This window comes from Lineus longissimus, chromosome 5 (assembly GCF_910592395.1).
Source record: "Lineus longissimus chromosome 5, tnLinLong1.2, whole genome shotgun sequence".
Lineage (NCBI taxonomy): Eukaryota > Metazoa > Nemertea > Pilidiophora > Heteronemertea > Lineidae > Lineus > Lineus longissimus.
The window spans coordinates 19,037,571-19,062,219 of record NC_088312.1 but is presented as its reverse complement, the minus strand read 5'-3'; the positions used below and the strand labels follow the sequence as shown (position 1 = coordinate 19,062,219).

The 24,649-nt window shown below is 40.1% G+C and overlaps 1 protein-coding gene across 18 annotated transcripts in view; it reads right to left on the bottom strand.

Moving 5' to 3' along the window:
• Window positions 1–747: 747 nt before the first annotated feature.
• Window positions 748–24,649, bottom strand: part of LOC135488722 (phosphatidylinositol-binding clathrin assembly protein LAP-like) — a 56,475-nt gene continuing 32,573 nt past the window's right edge. For 8 of the 18 annotated variants that reach the window (XM_064773454.1, XM_064773452.1, XM_064773456.1 and 5 more), the window contains 13 exons: window positions 23,752–23,923; window positions 22,499–22,528; window positions 20,353–20,665; window positions 20,133–20,207; window positions 19,169–19,225; window positions 13,120–13,590; window positions 11,433–11,495; window positions 10,408–10,446; window positions 9,192–9,342; window positions 8,916–9,027; window positions 8,149–8,346; window positions 7,131–7,310; window positions 748–6,519 (listed from right to left, as the gene is read on the bottom strand). In XM_064773454.1, coding sequence (XP_064629524.1) covers window positions 7,137–7,310; window positions 8,149–8,346; window positions 8,916–9,027; window positions 9,192–9,342; window positions 10,408–10,446; window positions 11,433–11,495; window positions 13,120–13,590; window positions 19,169–19,225; window positions 20,133–20,207; window positions 20,353–20,665; window positions 22,499–22,528; window positions 23,752–23,923 — 1,855 coding nt within the window. In that variant the 3' untranslated portion in view covers window positions 748–6,519; window positions 7,131–7,136. The remainder of the gene's footprint in view (window positions 6,520–7,130; window positions 7,311–8,148; window positions 8,347–8,915; window positions 9,028–9,191; window positions 9,343–10,407; window positions 10,447–11,432; window positions 11,496–13,119; window positions 13,591–19,168; window positions 19,226–20,132; window positions 20,208–20,352; window positions 20,666–22,498; window positions 22,529–23,751; window positions 23,924–24,649) is intronic. The other 10 variants (XM_064773450.1, XM_064773462.1, XM_064773459.1 and 7 more) reach the window with 10 other exon arrangements.

The window sequence follows — 24,649 nt, the reverse complement described above, 5'->3', positions numbered from 1 at the left end:
GAGTTCCAAATTATTCTACCAACCATTTCCTGGCGACCGGTCGAGAAAATATGACGCTACATCATTGGATCGGGCGTGGTCAAATTTGATCCGGAACTTCAAAACATAACCAGTATGTCTAGTCCTGAGAGGTTCATTACCAGGCCAAAATCTCTGTAATTTCTGAATGGACTCTCCAAGGCAATACGGATCAACTGAAAGCATAGTGGAGATTAGCAGGATCATGTACCAAATTTGCAACTGGAGCTATTGATTGAAGTGCAAAATAATGACACAAAACATTCATTTATTCTCATAACCTGAAATAGTAACAGAGCAGCAGCTGCTTCTTAAATTATTATTATTATTATTATTTATTTATTTAAGTGTCATCCATAATATATAATGGCCAGCCATATCTGGCTTACAAGACACTATACTATATGTACGTTTCGTTTACGGCTGCCGCGAGAGCATGGAGGAAGCAGACTTTTGAGAAGTCCCTATAGATAAGTGCAGAGTGTCATGAACCTTTTCAAGGCCCATACAGAAAGCACACGGCCAAGAGCTGATGACATGGAGTCAACTGCTGTGAATTCAAATGAAATGGCAACATTTTGCCATCGCTGTTACACCTCGCTGGTTGTTTTTCTCCTACCAAAACTTCCCTCTTGATAAGCCCCGATAAGGTACATGACATACCGCACTTCCGTGTATTCAACCGGCCACAACCTCATCGAAACACAAAAAAATAACACTGATATCCAATTGCAGTCTACTTCATTTAATCCACACAGCACATTGCTGATTTAACATTAATTAGTTACATATTTATCTGTACACTGATATCATCAAAGTCCCGTGATCACAAATAACAGGTCATCTACATGGCCACAGTCAAATTTGAGAAGAGGATCAGAGAAGCAAGTTGTAGCATGTACTTTCCCTGGAACTGTTCTCCAGTTTGAAATTTCCCAGGAAATTTTCACTATGTTGCACTTTCCCAGGAATTTTTCTCTATTTTGAACTTTCTCCGGAAAATTTCTCAATTTTTAGCTTTCCTGAACTTTTTCTCTCTCTATTTTGAACTTTTCCAGGAAATTTTCTCCATATTGAACTTTCCTGGGAAAATACTCTCTATTTTGAACTTTCCCAGGAAAATTTTCTCTATTTTGAACTTTTCCAGAAAGTTTTCTTCATTTTGAACCCGATGACTGTCACTATTACACTTTATGAACAGCCATCACAAAAATCGATATGCTCAAATTTTGATCAAATTAATTCATTATTGATGAACATGATGAAGGCATTCCGCAATACAAACAGGTTACACTCATTTCCTCAACCTTCACAGTTGCAACCTTGTCCCTCGTTTCGAAACAAGCACTTGGACAAGTCTGCTAACTTAGCTAGAATAATATGGTCTCATTTTTCATTCATTTCAACCTATAGTTTTGAATTATTATTGATTTCAATCACAAGAAAATGAATCCCAATTTGTATATATATGGATTATAAAAAATTAAAACTGAAATCAGCATGCGAAAATACTTCTCTGGTGCAATTCTTGATAATATCATTCTGAAATTTGTTGTTAGGTCGACAGTTCCAAAGAAACCACTGGCAAATTTATTATAATTATAATATTATGTCAATATCTGAAATTCGAGTAAATTAGCACGATTTCTCAGATACTTTTTGAAATATTTCCGTGGAAGGTGGCGTGAAATTTGAGTGTTGACCATGCAGCATTGCGTCTTTTTACTGACAAAGTGACCCCTGGTGGACAGGTCGTAGACTTCGGCCCGCACCTTGGATTCATCTAACAAATATACACCTTTATACAGCTTTATTATCACATTTACAGACTCCTAACACAAACATCACTTTATAATGGATACAAAATTAGGATCGTGATAGTTGAAGCTATTGTTGGGCAATAAGTGGCGACGATTATGGACTGCAGTGACTGGCGATGCAGGGGAAGAACTAGTTCTGCCTCCAATGCAGCATCGATGGCGTGAAAGTAAATTAAGTCCCCGTCTAGTAGTCCTATTTATATATACAGGAATTGTACTGGGATTTTTAGCTCAAAAGGCCTTGGCCTCAAGACTATGATCCCACGGTACAATCTGCTGTCAGACTGGACTACTACACCTGGGTTTTCAATGTCTGTCACATCAGCCCAGCTCAGAGTTTTGATAGAACTTCACATGTCTGCTCAGATATAGACATGATAGAGGAAGTAGGGGGTTCCTTAGTGCAATATTCATTTTACAAATTCGGTTCGACCGAGACAAGGAGAGCAGTTTTAGGGAGAATTGGTCTGGTGAACTACAGTATTTGCTATCAGCACCCCATGGCTTCTTTTTATCAAATACCCCACTCAAAGACGACGCTTACTGCCACCACTCAATCCCAACACTACTCAAACCAAAGAGAAATACACGTATCATTGTAGTACAATATTTCATAGAGATACGAGCAGAACAGCTTCAAATAAATACGCACACCGCCGGCAAAACGACTACTGGCCACAAAATCTGGTGAGAAATCTACGTGAAAACTCTTACAATATATAGCTAACCCCACCAAGCTTTGCCAGAATGATAATTCTTACAAACGTCAGTGAAATAAACTCTATTATGCGGCATCAACCTAGCGTTTGGAATGTTGTTGCATACAGCATGAAGTTTTGTTCTGTAAGAAGGCCATATCTACACTGTGAGTCACTACACACATTGACTCGTACACAACACTTCCAAAACTCTCATTAAAGTGATTTTAAGCCGGACCCTAAATGCCGTCATCATGGTGCTAGTTTACGTGTAGTGATATTTACCCAATCTCCAGGCTATGTAAGAGCTGCAACTAGCATTTGAAAGGAGAAGCAAAGAGATAATGCTGGGCCTATACCATTGATACTTACAGAGACCCTTCATGGAGGACATTTTGCAGATGCCTTAAAAGGTCAACTCTTTGCATACACTTTGGATAGTTTACCCACGGTGCCCTTCTACAGAGAAATACTGTAACTATCATTAGTCTCAGCCAGGCATCATCCCAAGACACTAACCCTTTAGCGTGAATCAGCACCTGCGTGACTAAGCAACCTGGACCCAAGGATTCCATCAATCGACTACACAGAGTATACAAAAGTATGTTTGCTGTTGATATCTCGAATATACATTGTATGTGAGTTTTATACCATTACATTCATGCGTGCAGAAATCGTTCCACTTTAACCAATGTAGAAAATAACAACACACTGAACACTTACTGCATAATTTTTCACGATATTGGTATGTGACGTGTGACTGCTTATGTCACTCCACAAGATATTGATTACGGATTAAATCAAGTTCATGCACTAGTGAAGGATTTCATAACCATTTTGATGCACAGATTATAAAACAACCCGTTTTCTATTTCATGGCATTCTTCAAAACAACCTGCTTTCTAATTCATTTCATTATTTAAATACCAGGGTGTCAGCACTAGTGAAGGGTTAAATAACCATTTTGATGCACAGATTATAAAACAACCCGTTTTCTATTTCATGGCATTCTTTAAAACAACCTGTTTTCTAATTCATTTTATTATTTAAAATACCAGGGTGTTATAATTAAGACCAAGCACCCCCCTCCACTCATGATATGTACGATAAGAACATGGCCAGTGAACAGCTTTTGCCAAATATTGAAATGATCCGGAAATCTTTGCCATAAACGCGACACCCATTCATTTAGAAGCAGTACTTAAGAAACCATATCGAGTGCCATGTTCAGACACAGATCCAGAGTGAGATGTGTGAGAGAAACAATTAGGGGTTTTCATCAAGTACTTCTATGTCAAACTGAAATTTTATGAAATGGAGGCTATTTTCAGATTCTGGCACTACCCCTTTCCTAAATCCTGCATCCCGCCCTTATATTTCCAAGCAAATATCAAAAGCGAATATCAACACCCCAATATGTTGATTAAAGGGCACCTAAATTCAGTTTTTAAATTCCAGGTAAAGTACATTGGATACAGCAAAGTGTGAAAATGTACCGTGAACCTCTCCGAATTCTGTGATGTGTATTAGAATGCCCGCCCGTTACTTTACAACAATGTTACACTTACACACACATACAAGTTCTATATATATAAACACAGCAGGTTACTTTGACCTGCTGTCTTGTTATTTTTAGCATATACAATGGAGCCATATATGAATAACAGCCATTGCCACACACACTGTGGAAATACACACCTCAAAACAAAACAAAATAAAGACAGTTGAGTTTTATAAAGTCAAATATGTCTCTCCTAAAATAATGATAAGCATCAGAGAGATTACAATCCACAGCTTAAACAGATGCTGAACAGAAAGACGACCCCAGGCCAAATTGGATAAGTGCCGCATGCCACATGGTGCATTCCCACAGACTGCACTCAAGTCATCGGCAGGAGAAACAGAGCCACCCAAGGGAGGGCCTACACGGTACAGCATAGAAGGAGATGAAGCAGACTGCCCGACCAGGGAACCATGGACCAGCAGGCCACCGACTGACAAGGTGGAGAATAATAGTAAAAGCCTTATGTGCCTCCTCAGAGTACAGAGGGACCACTTTCAGCGGACACCACTATTTTAGGACAATGCATTTGGTCTCAAATTGGTTTCTCGTTGAATCTGACCTCTGTAATTAGGACATCTCCCAATTAATGACAGCATTAGTCAGTAACAAGACTATCCTTAATAGAGAGGTTCTATTGTACATGTTTAAGTTGCTAATCGTAACCTCCCTCTTAACACATCCGTGTAACTTATGTATCAGTGGAGTAAAGTGACAGACAATTCATTAACCCCTTAACGGTTTTTTCAAATAAAAAAAAGAAAACAAATTATCCAACGAGGTGATCATAAGTTACGACTCTGTGCAGAACATCTACACCAAGCCCACTACAACTCAAAAAGCTAAAGTCATTTGGTAACAAACATTACAATTTTGTTGCATGTGAATTTACGATCAACTGCAGTTACTCATTATTACTATGGCATGTATGGTACGAACAGCAAACAATGGTTTCCAGTAAACATTTCTCATCGAAACGTCGGTAAACGCATTTAGAACCAACCGACAAGTACATACCTGACCAGTCACAACAAATCCTGGCACATGTTGCTCTAATCTTGGCAAGTTGAGACGGACTGGTTGTTCATTTCACTGTTGTCTGCTTCTTGCGAAGTCGGAGTTCATCAATTTCTTTCGTTATCTCCTGGTGTCACTGAGGCACATTTTCTGTACGACACATGATAATTTTGCTGCGACGGGTCACGTATTATTTTAGGCATTATGTACTGTTGGATTCGTTCCAGTTAAGTGAGACATCATCGCTTACCCCCCAGACAATGCATTTATCAAAACATCTTAAGGATTGACCATGGGCACGACAATTTCGACTAGAACTTGAAATCCTAAAGCAGTAGGAAAAAATCAAAATGGAACAAATGCCCATTAAAAACCTGGGTGGCTGTTCTCTTGAAGATCAGACCTCCACTCTCAAAATCAGAATTCACTACATTTTAAAGGGGTTTTGATTGATTTAGGATTTCAAATTCTAGCCAAAATGGCAGTGCATTATAGTCAATCCTTAAGGAGTCACACCACTCAGAAACTCGCACACATAAATGCCGTAATCAGGCCGCAAGAAATCTCCACACACGCTCGCCATAACTGAGATTCTCCAACCGCGTGGAGTCTACTTTACACCGAACTTATTCCTATTTTTAGATTTCTGCAGAGTATTATGATACGCTGTCATGTACATCACAGTATGTTATACACAGTCTAGCCCTATGTCTAATACAGACTTTTACCTCTTGGCAAACTTGTCCTTATAAACAGCTAAAAAAGTCTATCTCGTCTGTACAGTTTATACTAGAGTACTTGATACACGGTACATTATATACATATCCTTATATATGTGACAGGCACTGGCAATATAATGAGTCCACAGGGCAAATATTTTGAAAAAGAAATAGAAATATGGAATGGTTCCTCAGAAAATTACTTTTAAAATGATCTATGATGTGAGACAATCTCTTCAGGATTGCCTGAGATAACGGACTTTGGACTACAACACTCTACAAAGTTTAAAGAGAAAACCTCATCCAAATTTCGGTTACTTGTTAGGAAAAGCATTTGAAAGAGGAACTAATTTGCCGTATTACATGGCTTTAGCGGTATTAAAGTAGAAAAAAAACCTTACTAAAAGGTTACTTTATAGCAGGAACAGTATTTGAAGGAGGAACTTATTCACAGTATTACATGGCTTCAGTGGTCTCTAACCACCTCCAGACACAGTTGAAGTTACCCAGGGAAGTCATCACTCATATAACAGGTTTCACTTTTTCTTCACTTTTTGCCCTTTTCTCAAAATGCGACATGCGGCTCCTTATAGTCAGAACCCGTCACCTATAATGATTGACCTGTACACTTTGAGTCTTTGATATCTTGCAAGCATTCATACATAGTCAGTCACAGGACTTTTGGTCTGAAAGGAAAAGAATACACTCGTTACTAATTCATATCATCATCATCATCATCATCATCATCATCATCATCATCATCATTATCATCATTTCAAACGTCGTAATCCTATTGGATTTTTGTAATGTTACACAGCTCTTGGCAACTGGTGTCATAGTTGACACAGTGATAGAGCATCGGTTAGGCCTAGTGTTTCTAGTGTTGTGCAGCACCACTATCTTTTCAATGTGATCTGGTCACATTCCTGAGTTCAACAAAGTACCTTTGGCCAAAACGATATGAAATACACTACAAAGGGCGACAAAAAAACACTCGTTACTAATTCATTTCATCATCATCATCATCATTATAATTTTCAACGTCGTAATCCTATTGGATTTTTGTAATGTTACACAGCTCTTGGCAACCGGTGTCATAGTTGACACAGTGATAGAACATCGGTTAGGCCTAGTGTTTCTAGTGTTGTGCAACACCACTATCTTTTAAATGTGATCTGGTCACATTCCTGAGTTCAACAAAGTACCTTTGGCCAGAACGATATGAAATACACTGTAAAGGGCGATAAAAAAATGAAAAGAGCCACAATCATTTTTTTTAACACCACGCCTCACTCACCTTGTTTCACAATGACCCAAACGGATCAAGGGGCTGTGACTGTTGCGGTTTTGCCGGTTGTTGGAATAAATTAGGTTGGGGTGCGCCCATCATGGGCTGTTGTTGTTGTGTTCCTGGTGGGAACATCCCGGGCTGCTGAGGCTGCATACCCATCGCAGGCCGGGGTCCAGTCGGCTGGCCCTGAAAGCAGCAACAACACCGGCTTTAGAAGGAAGACAAGATATGCTGAGATTCCCCAGCCTATAGGTTCTTTCTAGTACATGCACCACTATAAACAGTATACACTACTCAACCTTTATCCGAGCTCGATAGTTTATAGTTTGAACAACTTTTATTTGGCAAAAATATACAAAATACAGGTACATGTAACGTGTAATTGCAGACGAAGACACTGATGCTTTACAGCATGAAGCTTGATCTACTACAGTGACACCTTCCTCAGCGAACACCTCTGTCAACAGAACACCCTCTCATTTAGGGACAGTGATTTTGGTTCCAGATGGGTCGTTTCTGTACAATGTGAAAAACTCTACCGAGGACGGAATTTGTCAGTTCAAAGGGTGTCTCTGATTGAGAGATTACTGTCTCCGTTAGATATTCCTACTGTATTATGTTATATGTTATACCAAGTTATGGGAATACCATCACAATTAAGTCAGCCCTATCAGAATGTTATTTTAGCAAGATAAACTGAAGCCAAGTTCGAAAGGCTTTATTAGTTTTTAGAAACAAAATGAGAGGTTATGTTTTAAAACAGAGTGTATTAAGAAGGTTTGCTGACATCCGCTCTGGTTTGTTATCAATTGGTGAGAAAATGCTAGTGGATCCCAACAACTTGTTAGTTTGAGGTTAACCGTGCTTTAAAACATTTTGTGTTTGGACTTGTTATTTTTAAGACCATCTACAAGTTATTCGTGTTGTAAATCTATTTTACTTTGGTTATGCATCGCCTCTATGTGTACACTATATTGTTAGATGCAGCCTCGAGAGTGTTACTTTCTATCCCAAAATTACTTACAGGTACAACATAAGGCTGGTTATAACCATAATTCATGTTCATAGGCGCCATTGCTGGGGACTGCGTATAACCCACTGTGTACCCCGCACTCATATTCGGCCGCGGTGATATGTAGCCATTTCCTACGCTACTCATTGTCGGCTGTATATAGCCGTTAGCAACCCCACTCGTGGTGGGATAAGCCTGGATCCCATTTTGCTGAAACATTTTATAACTGATCGTAAATTTGTACATTTCACCACAGTACATGCTTTTACCAGATACATGTATTCACAAACAGAAGGCAAAAAAATTCAATTTAAGGGCACGACTCAAATTGCATAAGACTTTGAAATACCACTTCGACATGTAGGGATCAATGGGGACACTGATAACAACTACTAAATTCTGCAAAGGAAACCTACGTTCTCAGAGCATTTCCTTGCTTTATTCCTATTATTTCGGGTCAGGTTTCGGGAACAGTCAATAAGGGTATGAAGTCACTCCAAGGTAAAAATCCTTGCCAAATTGTGTTGTTTCAAAATTTGCATCCAAAGGTATAAAGTCACGCAAAGAAAAATCCTCAACTAATCGTGTTGTTTCAACATTTGAGTCCTGGGTATAAATTCACCCAAAGAAAAATCCTTGACAAATTGTGTCATTTCAAAATTTCCATCCTGTTCCCAATGAAACCTGCATCACCCCATATTCTCACACGCACTGCCTAATCGCTCGACAACAACAGGCACCAACGCAAAACAACAGTGACACACACTCATAAAACCTACCACGCCTGGCTGTGACCAAGATTGAAATGTTGCGGCGGGCATTGGCGCCTGCCAGTTGGCGCCACCAGTTTTTTGGCCTTTATTGGCAGAGGGACTCCACTGGTGCTCGGTTCTGGAAAAGAAGAGAAGATCTTAGGGGAAAATAGTCAAATATTTTGGATCCTCAGTAACCAAAATAAGCATGTAGAAGAATAGAGGTCGCATCTTTTCGTTCCAGCAATTATAATCGTAGGTTAAAGCAACAGAAACCGCACCTTTGCGCCTAAGATCACTCACTTTTTAAGATGCTGTCCAGGCCCGTTGATATTTAAATTGCCAACAATGCTGGCCAAGCTGCTGTCTAAATCCTGTTTGATGAGCCTCGAGCCTTGCTGTTGCTGGGCTCGCTGGGAAGCAGGCTGCATGACATCTCCGAAACCATCATAACCTACAAGAGTGAAAAGAAATTAGCAAAAGGATGCCAATTACTATTTTCTTTCTACATAGCTCCGTGCAGAGATGAAATACAATATTTTGAGCATTTCTAGTATTTTCCTTTTAAATCTGTGAATAAAAAATTCTGGCTCTGGAAATCCAAGAGTTTCCCGACAGGTTTCATCTCTGTCAAATATATTTTTTACTCATTTGGGATTTCGGGTAGTCTCATAGATTTACTGAAACTGACAGGAAAGTTTGGAGCAAGGCATACTATTCTCAAATACAAAGTGGGGATAACTGTAAATGATTGTAAATGGAAAGGAAGACAGAAGACTCTGAGAAGGCAGGACAAGTACAACATTTCAAACTCGATGAACTATGACGCAAAGGATGAGAAAAGAAGGAAAAATTCTCAAGATAAGTTGGCATGAAGAGAGAACTCGGCTAACATCATTTCCAGGTTGAACAAGAAAACACAACAACACCACACTAGACCCAGTACCACCAGCACTTCACAACTCTAAGATGAAAATTGATTCTACAATCAGGTCAAAGGAGTCTTTCCCTGCCAGCACAGAGTTCCATAACAGCATAAGATCACAGGCATGTGAAGATTCAAACGATCAAATTAATGATCAACCAGCCCCAACCAAACCACACATCCCTTGACATAAAGAGTGATGTACTAGTATCATTTTCCATGTTGTGTGTATCTGTTAATTCGAGGCTAGATTGCTACGATTCTGGTATCTTCATGCGCCTGTGATCTACTGCACAGACGACACAGTAGCGGGTCCAAAATGGCGGTCTGAGTTGGCAGTCACAGAACACCATCATCAATCCAGTCCCGGGCAGCGTTAACCAAAAATTCTACAAAAACGAACCTAACATGAGAGGTTTATCTTTAAAATAGTTAAACAAATATCACCACCACACCATCACTGTACTCCCAAAACAGCCCATGCATTGTTCATAAAGTATTTCCAGTCCATGACAATTCTACACTAAGGAACCCGATTGGTCTGGAAAGGACAACTACACCACAACACCCTGAGAAGATATTTATTAGCTATACCTGTGTCCTTCGTTCCTGGGGAGACATTGCTAGGGCAAACTGGAAAAGGGCCAAAATTAGAAACCGTGCATCCATCTCGAAAGAAGTATCATGATTGCAAAGAAAAGTGAGGGCTGTTGTCAGACCCGCAAAAATTTATTTTCAAGGGTCCCAAATAAATTTTGGAAGGTCCTTCATGTTTTTTTGAAAGAATTCTCCAATTACAAAGGGTCCTTTCTTCATTTCAAAGGGTAAAAAGACACTTTTGGGGGTTAACGGAAGCCCTGATTTGAAATCTGTCACGTTTCTTTCGCATTTCAATAACTGAACTCACAGACAAGACTGATACATTCGCTCAGGTGTTAAGTATTCCAACATTCCTGAGACACTTAGACAGAGGCCAGAATCTACGACTCGCAGAAATTCAACGCTGCAATGGTACACATAGTGTTGTTGGTAATGCAGATCAGACATCAAATCAATAACTTTAGGGCCTAAAAAAATACAAGTTAAATGCAAGCGCATTATAATGTACATTATTCTCAAAGTGCTTCACAATTATTTGGCCTACCACCAAAGATAGCATGCACTAATCTGGACACAATACTGCATCACCAGTTCTATCATAAACAACAATATACAAATCCTACCCTTCAAGACACAGTTCAACCCAGAGAGTCTGTCAAACTATTTCTTCCAGAAAACAATAACAAACTGACAAAATAACCTAAACAGGCACAATAATGTCCTGAGATTTGTACTAACAAAGGAAACAACAGCCTATTTGACAAAACTAATTCAGAAAAGTCAACTCAAGAGGTCATGCATCAGACTTCAGAGCACAAGAGAGTCACAAGAAGTATTAAAGCAGTTTTCTTAAAAATTTCATTTTCCCTTGAAAAAATCTTTCACTTTCCCAACCACCCAACACTTTCCCAAATATTATCATCGACCGTTACAGACGTAACATAAAATATCACAGAAGATGTTACAGTATTACAACGACAGCCAAATATACTGTACGAAGACCTGTGTTTAGAACCCACCTCGAGCGGGGGAGAGCATGGGGTCACCACTGAGATCCCCAAGGCAACCGAGATCTGCCATACCTACAAGAGAATTACACTTTTAAAATCCAACCTTCTTGCCAGTGATCAGCATTTCCAGCTGATGACAAATATATATTGTGTAGAAGCTCAAGAACTACAAATGACAACTCTCGCTGGAAATACATTGCAAAACAAGAACTACCAATGACAACTTGCGCTGGAAATACATTGCAAAACAAGAACCACAAATGACAACTCGCGCTGGAAATACATTGCAAAACAAGAACCACAAATGACAACTCACGCTGGAAATACATTGCAAAACAAGAACCACAAATGACAACTCACGCTGGAAATACATTGCAAAACAAGAACCACAAATGACAACTCACGTTGGAAATACTACACAATTAAATGATGATACACTGAAAATACAACTCAAGAACCACAAATCACAACGCACGCTGAAAATACAACTCAAGAATCACAAATGACCTTGCTAAGCCAACAAAATTTAAGTTCTGACCCTGGTCTATCCTGAACGATCAGCTGCTCAATCAGAGCTACAACATGGGTATTTCTGACCAATACCTATTCATGTACCTGGGTGGCGTATTAAAAGCAAATCAGACAAAGAGACCTCAAAGAGACTGAGGGGTTGAAACCAGGACACTTCCCCTCAAGCTGAGAGTCCGAACAACTACACTGGCTTCTGGTCACTGTCTGGATGGCAAAAAGGATTCTAGGCCTCGAAACGAATATTGCAATATTTAAATTGCATGGACTCGTTTTTCAGGATGCTGTGTAGGCAATGTACTGTTCTCGGAATCTTTCAATACAGCAAGCTTTCAGGGTTAAATGCAACGGCAGGTTAAAGCAACCAAAATGAGGATATTGGGGAAAAACAAAATCAAACTCATCCTTATCTGACTATGAGAAGGAAATTGAACTACACTTGTAATAAATGAAGGACATGTACATTGGAGACCAATTCCTGGTGTTATCTGCACAAAATGATGAGAAAAGTTAAACAATGAAAGACCAGCAGTCTTTAGGTGTACCAGGTTATCCCTGGGTTTTATATTAATCACTGGTCACAGCAAATTGTGGTTGCAGGCACTTGCGATGAAAAATGCAAACAAGCAATTTTTGTTGCATGCAATAATTATCCCAGCTTGCTGCAGACAACGCATTTTAGCATAGCTCAGTGTAATGTTTATAGCATGTGACAAAAATTGCTTGTCTACAGGGTCACTGCAAGCGCCTGCAATAAGGATTAGCCATTGCTGAAGTGTGAAATAAATGTATGAACTGTTTAATTTTATCACAGACAGTGGCAAACAATTTTATTTTTAAGACAATCAATCTTTTTATTGCATAAATGTACTGCAGCAATAATTATCGCATGTTGCTGCATATGATACAAAAAGAATTAGTTCATACTGGACTACAACTGTATGAACTGTTTCCAAAGAATTGGTTCTTCCAGCTTTCTGGCAAATAACACCAGGTCAAGAGTTTTAAACAAACAAGCCAATGGATATCACTGGTAGGGACTATAACGCACCACAGACAAGCAGATTCCCTTGCGATAAAACTCGCTTGTCTGCGGTGTACTTGAAACTACAACCTGCAACACAACACGTCCAAGACAACATTGACAAATATTTTGAACTTGACTAACCTCCTGGGATAGGAGAGGGGGTAGGGGAGATACCCTCCAGCCCGCCAAGACCGGGAGACGTAGACAGGCCCTCCAACCCAGATAGTGCGCTTTCCTGTCCAAAACTCTGATCAAAACCCACCCCGGTATCATGGCCCGTGCTTCCCAACGACTCAAAGCCAGGTATCCCTACGTCTTGGTTCCCACTTCCAAAGCTCTTATCAAAGGCTGACCCAGTGTCCTGCCCGAAACCACTACCCGGTTGATCATAGCCAAAGTCCAGCCCAGCGCTCATTGCAGGGGAGCCACTGGGTTCGAACACACCATGGTCGAACCCAGGAGCGGGGCTAACTCGCCCGGTCAGGCCTGGCGCTGGAGAGATGCTTCTACCACCCATCATAGGTGCAGGCGAGATGCTCCGGGTCTTAGCCGGAGACGCCTTGCCGAGTCCCATACTAGAGAATGTTTCCATAGCCAGGTCACCGAGAGGATCTGCCGATGAAAGCCAAGCAGCATGGGAGAGAAAGGAAAAGAGTAAGGGAGAGAAACGGTGACAGATCGTTGACAAATCCAGCTTTTACAACCACAAGGACTATCTGCATGCAGATGTTGTATTTTTTAGGTTTTGAACATGTTTTAAAGGCCAGATCTGTTAAACTCTCAAACTTCCAGCTACACGTACATGTACCTGAAATGTAAATTTCCAATTATATTATGTTCCAGCTTCGTAAATAATTTTCAAAGATTTCGTGAATTGCATGTACTTGGTTCATACATAACCATGATTTGTGAAAATTAATTGAAAAAATTTTGTTTTGATGGGGAAAAGTGAAAGATGTATCATGATCTGACTAAACACCTTGGATTTGTCAACTTTTTGTGAACATGGTGAAGGTATGAAAAGTGTTGTCGATTATCGAAGATTTCAAGAAATCCAAACAAATTCCAAATCTCAAGAGACCGAGTGTCATCCTTACAAAGACAACTTAGTCCCTGTTTTCCTGTCTTTTGCAATTTGGAATCGATTTCTGAATCAGGACTGTGCAAGATGTGATATGACCTGGAATAGAATGATCCTGTGAAACTGGGAAGATTAAAACTTTCGATGCAATTATTCAATTCAATTAATTCTCCAAGTCGATCTTGTCTCCGATACACACTATATGAAGTTTACTCTGATCAACATGAAAGGTCTACTGCTGCCTATCAAACTTTCTAGCACTATTCAACCAATGTTATATCAAGACTTTCTTGTACTGTCAGACCAATGTTATATCAAGACTTCTTGCACAATTTGACCAATGTTATATCAATACTTTCTTGTACTGTCAGACCAATGTTATATCAAGACTTTCTTGCACAATTTGACCAATGTTATATCAATACTTTCTTGTACTGTCAGACCAATGTTATATCAAGACTTCTTGCACAATTTGACCAATGTTACATCAAGACTTTCTTGCACAATTTGACCAATGTTATATCAATACTTTCTTGTACTGTCAGACCAATGTTATATCAAGACTTCTTGCACAATTTTACCAATGTTATATCAATACTTTCTTGTACTGTCAGACCAATGTTATATCAAGACTTCTTGCACAATTTGACCAATGTTACATCAAGACTTTCTTGCACAATTTGACCAATGTTATATCAATACTTTCTTGTACTGTCAGACCAATGTTATATCAAGACTTCTTGCACAATTTGACCAATGTTATATCAAGACTTTCTAGCAAATGCGGATATTCATGATCAAAATACCAACGGTACATCCACAATATTAAACTGATGTGACTTAATACCAATATTCACAGACAGGTTCACTCAAAATTACAATATTATGCAACTCCAGTTAGTTGTGACAATATCGAAACCCGAATTACAAATTGACACAAATCTCACAGGTCATATTTAGGTGACACCTGGGTGTGCAGGGAAGTTACAGGGCTGAAGACATCATTACTTAATATTGGGACGACAACTATTGGTTGACAAACATGTCGTCACGGACAGCAGACGTCAGCGTAAACAGAACAGGGTGTGGTTGCACAATCAATTCGCAGTTTACATTGGCGTTAAGTCTTAATACTGCTGGTGTAAGCTAAATTTACTGAAGGAGACAACACAAAGTCGAGCTCATACTGATGTCCCCCAACACCAACAAAAGAGCAACTGGATCAGGCCCTCCATGACATCGTATACCAAGTGTGTCTCTCAGTTTTTATAAGTCTATTTATCGATGAAAATTCCACATTTCTCAATCATGTTAAATAAAATCATTTACTGGACAATATTGATAATTAGAGTTCTGAGAATGAAAATAGCTGAAATGTACATGTAGTGTTAGTGATTATTTTGTGTCTAAAAGTAAAGTTAACACTATGAATCGAACTAATGGCCTAAAATCAAAGGAAAATTTTCTATTTTTTCTCCAAATGAAATGAGACAAACCTAACAATGAGAGGACTAAGATTTGAGGAACTGACCTAACTAACACAGAGAAGGCAATGACCAAAAATCTGTTGCTGGAAAGTGGAGTCTAAGCTAAAATTATATCAACACTTGTGGTGGAATTTCAGGAATTTTCTAAATAGAAGAAAAATGCCTTTTTAGACATAAACAGAAAATCTGAAAACAGGTCTGACCTGTTTGTCAGTCGGAAAAAATTTGAACTGGAAATTTTCAAACTAAAAATTTTCCCCACCAACTGGATTGGTGACAACTAAAGATCAAACGGGCAAAAAAAATCGATGGGTGAATGAATGTGTCGGTCAAATGGAAACTATACTCCATTGAGAACTCTATCTGGTTACGCATTCATTGAGTTATTGAGCACATAACAGACATAAAATCTGCAATTTTGGATCAGGTTTGCACACAGCAGGCCTAACAACTCTCCCAGTCTTTTCAGAAATGTTGGGAAATTTCTGATGATGGCGAAAAATGACTGCTAAATGGTGACTATAGTAGGTCGAGGGCCCATAATGACTGCTAAAAGGTGTGACTATTGTAGGTCGAGGGCCCATAATGACTGCTAAATGGTGTGACTATAGTAGGTCGAGGGCCCATAATGACTGCTAAATGACGCGACTATAGTAGGTCGAGGGCCCATAATGACTGCTAAATGGTGTGACTATTGTAGGTCGAGGGCCCATAATGACTGCTAAATGGTGTGACTATTGTAGGTCGAGGGCCCATAATGACTGCTAAATGGTGTGACTATAGTAGGTCGAGGGCCCATAATGACTGCTAAATGGTGTGACTATAGTAGGTCGAGGGCCCATAATGACTGCTAAATGGTGTGACTTTAGTTGGTCGAGGGCCCATAATGGCCTTTTACCAAACATAGACTGGATTCCACTTCACCGAAGCAAAATGTACATCAAAACAACAAACTCAATGTTAATTTACTAAAATTGACAAGACGATCACAAGAAAAGGACAATTTATAAAATACCACCAATGACAAAACAGGTTAGTACTTATTCGGACAAAAGAGGGCAGTGTGCAGCAAACATAAGAATTGTGGCCAGAACTTGTAGAAGGGTTGAAGAAGCAAAGGTGACTTTTAAACTGGTCTAAACTGTGCCAATTGTGATTTATCAAATCGTGAAACAGCCATATAATTGATTTTTCAAAGCAGTCAAAAGTGAATTTATGAATAAAACTGAAATTCAAATGTTCAGTGATTTTTACAGTACAACATGTTAAAATTTATCATCTCAATTAATACCAACTGATGAGCAAGTACTTCTGAATAACCTCCCTTCTTCAGGTTTTACAAATGTCTCTAAAAAAACTCTGACAGGTTTGCTATTTCATCCCAGGATTGGATGAAAAAATCAGAAACTTCAACGTCAGACGCAATTCCTCAAACCCCTCCACAAGTTCCAACACCACAGATATAAAAGGTCACAACAGCCACGCAAACCAACACATGCTCTCCTGGGGAACCCTAGGGAGACTCGACCAACCTGATCTAGGTGCGGGCGCTGCCATGGGCGCGGACGCTGCCATGGGCGCAGTGGGAGGCGCCGCCATCAAGCTAGGAGAGCCGGTCTGAACTAGACTCGGCGAAGTGGCCTGGTTAGAGCCCGGGGATGTGGGCCGCATGCTGGGCGCATTGAGACCGAGAGGGTCGAGGCTCTCTTCCAGGGCCATGGAAGCAGCTTCAGGAAGGAAGGAAAGAGAGAGTTTATGCCTAGCGGACAGACGGCAGGTATCGATTAAAGCCATGTGGCAACAGTGTGATGATGACATGAATAAATCGATGATGGTGGGAGTGATATGCATGCAGTTATTTGCTCATGAACCAGAAATGACTTGTGGCATCAGCTCTGTAGAGCCTCAATGGTAGGCACTTGAAGGATTTAAGTTGTAAATTGAAGGGATGGAATGAGAGCAACTCTCCAACTCAAGCCTTCTCACAGCAGGGATGGACCCTATGCTCACAGTGCCCAACAATTACTAGGACAGGCCTTAAATCACATATGTGACCCGCTCTACCGAAACTAGGCGCTTGTCGCATCTGAACTTGACAGGTTGATACGGACTTGTTGTTCATTTCCCTATTGTAGACCTTTTGTTGAATGTGACCAAATCAGTTTGTAATAGATTTCACAAAAGGTCAACAATAGGGAAATGAACAACAAGTCCGTATCAACCTGTCAAGTTCAGATGCGACAAGCGCCTAGTTTTGGTAGAGCGAGTCACATATGAGAGCATCCAGGCGTAAATATTTTCTGGGGTAGGCCCCAATACCCTGCACAAATCAAAATGATCCCCAATTATCTTTCGAATGTTGCTCTTTCCATCCCTTCAAAAATATCAATGCCATTATGAATGATATCGCAGCAATAAAGGAAGCTATGGCAAATGGCAAAATAATTTAGGCAGTAAAATCTGATAAAATTGGCATTCCTGAATATTTTCGGCAAATAACACAACATAACTGGCAATAAACTTATGAACGTTGTTTAATAGAGAACACAGGAGAAAGGCACTTTAACAAATCAGTTATTAGGTGGTGGCTGTTTGTTTCGTCCCTGACAGGAAAAAGGAACTAAGATAGCCACACAAAATCCATCATTTGTTGATATCAAGTTAAAAAAAAAGTTATACACCTTTCCAGAAATGGGGCGCTGAGTGTCTGAAATAGTGATGTCATAAGGGGAAACTAGGCCTTATGGTAGAGGGACAAAGGAGGTCGTCATGGTTGACCAACACACTTGAATGCCTTTAATGACGGACAAGGGGGAAAAAGTTAGTTCCAATGCAAGCCACCAATTTCGGGAAGCATGTATAGGCTATAGGCATTAACAGAGATCATGGGAAAGTTGGATTTAGGCTTTTAGGGAGGGTCAATTCAATGCTAGTCTGATGGTTGGTTAAGCAGGAAATTAAGCTGGCGGTGAACCATGTTAGGAGGCAGCCTCCTCATTCCACATATTGGCGTACTTATCATGGGTTAGAGGCACTGACACAAAGAACACATTATTCTCAGAAACAAAGAAAGTCAGATAAAATTGAAGCACTGAGAACTAAAACTGCACAAGCTCTTGGGTTAAGAAGCTTCGAGCTTTACGTTGCTCTAGCACTTAAAATCTACAGGGTGGCCCAGAATTATTTTCCTACGGACAATAGAATTCTATTGTGTATCCTTTGGGTGAAGGAAAATAATTCAGGCCACCCTGTAGTATCAAGCAGTGTTTACAATCAATGTGAGAGGAGTCTTGATTATGCTAAAAGCCTCAGCAAATTCATTCCTTTAGGCCATTATACCTTTGGAGAACCAATTCCCAGATTGTCGAGAATCAGGCAGGCCTTCCAGCTTGCTGAGCTGGCCTGCTCTGGGAAAGGGAAAATGATATAATATTGCTCCCATTTTGGCTGTTTTTCTTTCGAGGCAGCCCTTCTCCCAGGGCTCAACAGCACTATCCAGGGCAGGCTGCTCGGTAAGTTGGAATGCCTGATAAGATTCACAGCAAGCTGGGGAACTGATTCTCCAGGGTTGATAATACTAGGAGGGAAACAGCTCGAATTTAAGCAGGCAACTTGTACAAACCTGGCGGTGGCAATACAGAGGAGCTAGCAGGAAAGCCATTGGCTCTTGCTCCAACGCCTGAAACGTGACGTCAGAATACAGACAGTTAGCATGCGCGAGGAATGCGGAGGGCAGGGACGGATGACACCAGCAGACTGGCTGGGGTGATGATGTAAGCAGTGATGCAAAAGTCTTGACGTATTAACAGGCAATGGAAAAACTATCAGTTGGTACGAGTAGCACTGTACATAGATGATCGCAACGTCAAGATACTTTGCCCACTTGTTGATGAACCCAAACAACAATGGTGAGTCTGTATCTAACTATTCAGCATACACAGCGCAAAATCATCTGATTTCATCCGTACAACTCAAGGGGATAAAGACAAAAAGATTCAGAACTCAATGGAAAAAATTGCATTTACAAACACATAGTACTAGCAAAACAGAACATTTGCAAGTGAATAACAAAAGGGTGTCGGCCATTTACAGTTGAAGAAGATTTCAAAGCTTTTGAAGAGCCATTTCTGCAACCTAATTGCTTGGCAGGTTGACACAGTTTGTATACAAAAGCTTTAGAACAAAGCAGAGGAGTAGAGCTGTCAAGCTTTAGCTAGCTGCCGATTTCATGACAAGACGTACTGATGACAACTTAGGTTGATACAACACTCTAGAAAGTCATCGAGTATCCCGTTGCCACAAAACCGAGAAAATTTAACAGTTGTCCAGAAAAAAACTTAGCAATTTTGCTATTTTGGTTCAATTCTTGGGTATGTTTAATAGCGGCTCATTTCTGAAAGCCCCCAACGCAGCCAAAGTTGGCTAACAGGTTGTTAATTTCAATGCTATCTATCCTAACCAAATATTGATGGCTTTCGGAGATTTTTATCGAAGTATTTTCGGGCATCCCCGAGATCCCAAGCTGGATCATAGTGAAGCAGAGAGGCAGTGAAGTGAAGCCATGTTTTTAAGGATTTGACGTTTACCTGGCTGGCTCTGATTCCCGAAGGCCGCTTCAAAGTTTATCTCATTATTCGTGGCAGGTGCGGACATACCAAAATCTGAAAATGGAATTTTCAAAATCAGGTTTCCGGAAAAAATGTCAAATATAGCAGTGATGACCTCACTTGACCAACTTTATTGAAAGAGAACTCAGTAGGCCTTTAAAAAGTTGCGTCACAGTGGGAAAGATCCTGATCCACTTACTCATATTATTATTAGCTGCCGGTTCCGTCCCAGCCCAAGGATTAGTAGTCGACGATTGGGCCATGAAATTATTCGCCGGCTGTCCCGGCGATGTTGTGGTCATGCTCGCTGCGAATGGGTTACTATTGCCAGTGCCCAGGCCGAGTAAGTCATCACTGGGCATGCTCGCTGGCTGGGCCTGGAATGTTGCGCTGCTTCCAAACAGATCCACGGTGTCGTTCGCAGAGGAGGTGGCAACAGCTGTGGCGAAGGGGTTCGTCGACTGGGTAGTCGGGGCCATCGTCGGCGACCGCTGCTGGTTCACGTGCTGCTGCTGGAACGGGAAGGAAACGTAATATTTTGACCCAAGCATTCCTACAATCACGACTCTACCATGTTTTTAAAGTTGCAAACAAGAGACCATGTAGGTGATCACTTTTTTTAGAAAGTTATTTTCAAGCAAGTTTGTTTGATTCTTGCACTTTTCAAATCCTACAAATTACATACATGTATCCAGTTATAGTCCAGCAAACGTTCCCCAGGTGAATAGATGCCTTTTTGTTTTGATGACCACAGAATTTCATTATTATCAAAGACTGATTCCTCAGTAGCTGTCTCTGTTTTTGACGTTACTGTGGTTGCCTACACTTGGCTCCAGCGGGTATTTAACAAGTCAAATTACTCGGAGCAGAATTATCAAGTTGGCCTTTACATTAATTTAATTTCAAGTGTCAATTAATGTAAAGGCCAACTTCATATCCAAATTAAATCCTTTCAACTGCACTCTCATTAAGTATAGCATTACTAGAATAGATTGCTATTTACAATATATATTTGCTATCTAAAAATTACCACTGTCATTTTGAAATCACTCAAATATTCACACAAAGTCAGCAGGCATCTGGAACATACCATGACATAATAAACATCTTTGAAATAATTTTTTTCTTCAAATGTCCTGGCATTGGTAGTATGTCTACTGTTACTTTTTAGTCATGGTAAACTCCAGTTGCCTGTTATAAATCACATTATGCTACATTGAATTAGTTCAGACAAACACTTACCTCATCCGGCTGCTCAGAAATAGGAAAAGTTGTTGTAGGAGCCAAACAATTAGTTTTAAGTTTATGCACATTTTAAGCCGATTTTTATGTGTGGCATGATACAATGCACATGAAACAAGGCTTGGTGCAATTAGGGAAAAATGATAAGTTTACTTTTTTTTTTAAATATATTTTTCATCTTGTTATCAGGGATGAGGCAGCTAGTGCCCAGAACAAACAAAAAATTCATGTTAAAATGCAGCTTTTGGAAAGACCCAAACTTGCAAAATATGCTTTCAAAATAGTTGTTCGATTTCGAAATTTCAAAGTTCTACGGAGAGTTTTTCTGCTGTCAATCAAACATACTAACATGAACATGTAAGACAACATTCCAAATTTTATTTGGAGAAGTACGTTTTAGTACTATGTTTTGTCACCTGAATGAGTTATCACCACATCCCCAGAAAAAAAACAGAAAGAGAAGGAAAAGCACAACAATTAGATAATCCCAAATCAACCACTTTTGCCGATTTCACACAGAACCTATTGACATTTCCAATAGCTGTCAGAAAGCGCTAATTGTTATGCTATGGGAGAGCATGTGAATTAAGTCAATTCGTGTAAAAAAAGTGTGAAAAAAACAAATGGAAGGATTGGAGAATAAACAGGTAAACAGTGGGTTGACTTGGGATTGTGTTCATACTGGCTCATCAGATTGAAAACTTCAAACCATGAAATTTTTGCCATGCTAAAATGAAGTCCATGTACTTTTATAAATTGCTGGATTTCTTGTCAATGAATCTATTTCTTACAGATTTTCATGTGTTTTATCTTGTACTTTAATCCGTCGTAAAATTTGTGACGCTGAATGCTCGCAAAAATTCCACAGTTTCTCAGTACACCTGCTACGGACAGCAATAGACTTGCCAGGATTTATTGTGGCATATGAAATTGACAATTAACCGCTGCCACTAAAACGAGTGCAATGTACACTGTAAACAGTTGTGCATTGTAACCAAGGTGTTTTAGGATATGTCGTGAATGTGAAACTCGTCTAATGTGGCTCGTAACTGGTATCCGCAATTCGATGAACCAGCGTGGTGTTAGATGTAAATAAAGCTCACCGGCATTGGTTGTGTGGGGGATGCAGCCATCTGTTGACAGAGAGAAGTATATGAACATTCAGGGGAGGGGGGTGCATTCAAGGGGAGCGAGAGGTCTCTGGGGTGTCGGGGCGACATTGACGGAGCAGTTATGAAACCGTGGCCCAACAAATTGACAAGGGGGCGCAGTTAATCGTGTAACTTTTCAGGGCTCATTGGGTTGGTTTTTATGCCAGAAAACGACAAGGATGGCGAAACCAATTATGTCTCGCAAGATCCATAGCATCATTGTCACGTCATTGCCAACCCTGTAAGCTCTTCGTTAGCTCATCTCGCCTGATGATGAAACTACAAACAGATGACACAGCGCCATCAGCTTTTGACATTGTCGTTACAATGTTTGCATGGGCCCTGAAAAGCCGAACAACTTTCTGCGCCATCTACAGGAATTTGTCAAAACTCCACTTGCTTGAAACAGGTTGAAAATCAAACATGAAACATTTTCTCCAACATTATTGCTAAAAGTCAAATATTTTTCTGTATTTTATATTTTTCTTTCTCCTGGTTGAATGCACCCCACAAAGTGTTGGCATAATGTGCATAAAAGTAATGTCTAACAGAAAATAACCATGGAAAAAATAAATTTTGGATTGGCCGATATGATTTACGAAATGTAGGGCGATGAACTAGTAACTATCAACATAACAGTACAAGTGAAACTAACTACGACAGTGCCCTCTATATTACGTTTGACGCTGCTTTTAAAATACTGCCAACAATTGCTGAATTAGTACTTCTTGGATGTCAATTTCAAGTTAGTTTATCATACAAGCACAGGTCACTTAGAAAACCATGCATCTAACAGTCTTGCAGCGATCATGTGTTATATTATCAAGCATTCAAATATGCAAGAACCGTAGTTGAACTAGCATAGTGAGGCTATATCGAGCATCAAATTTGACGTCTTCTTAATTTCCAGATTAAGTGCACTGCAGACAAGCATTTTTACTGCAGAGATGTGCAATATCTATTGCTGCAATGAGCGATAAAAGGACAGCTCGTCTATGGGCAAAATCACTCATTGCTGCAATGTGTGATAAAATCAAATCAGTTTGATATTCATCCCATGCTGCAGCATTGCGACATTGCACATTGCCAGTCTGCAGGGGGGGGGTCATCAGAGGTGCCTGCAACAACCTCTGAACCCAGAGTATGAATTCCTCCTCATGCTCTCCATGACCCAGAATGTCTTCCCAAGGTAGTCCACAACCCACCTTTAATTGTTGCATGGTCTGTTCCTCCTGTTCCAGAGCCTTCCTCCGCTCGTCGTCTGTGATCCCGCCCAGCGTCGGCGACACGCTCGATGCCCCAATGCCACCTGACGAGGCTTTTGAGAAGTTATTGACAGTATTTGTGAAGCCAGCTGGCCGGGCAGTGACCTCAGCACTGCAATAAAAGATGGGAAAATGTTCAGTTATCCAACATCTTGATAACTTCCAAAGAACTGTATTAAAAGATGGGAAAATGTTCAGTTATCCAACATCTTGATAACTTCCAAAGAACTGTAATGAAAGATGGGAAAATGTTCAGATATCCAACATCTTGAGTACTTCCAAAGAACTGTAATGAAAGATGGGAAAATGTTCAGTTATCCAACATCTTGATAACTTCCAAAGAACTGTAATAAAAGATGGGAAAATGTTCAGTTATCCAACATCTTGAGTGCTTCCAAAGAACTGTAATAGAAGATGGGAAAATGTTCAGTTATCCAACATCTTTAGCATGTTGAGTACTTCCAAAGCACTGTAAAGCACTGTAAGAAAAGATGGGAAAATGTTCAGTTATCTAACATCTCGAGTACTTCCAAAGCACTGTAAGGGATCACGTCCAAAGTCCGCACGCGAATATTCGCTGCGCGAATCGGGGCGAAAATTCGCCTGGTCGAATATCGCCACACTCATTCGCCTCCAAATCGCTCCCTGCTTCGGCGATTCTATTATGATCAGGCGAAAATTCAGACTAAATAAAAATCGCAGGCGAAAATAATAATCGCGCCTAATTCGCTCTCACCAACCATCGGAAAGATATTAGAGGCCTACATGTGTAGTAGTATGCGTATTCCGACATCAGCTGATAGCAGACCAAACAAAAACACAAACTGGAATTCCCGGT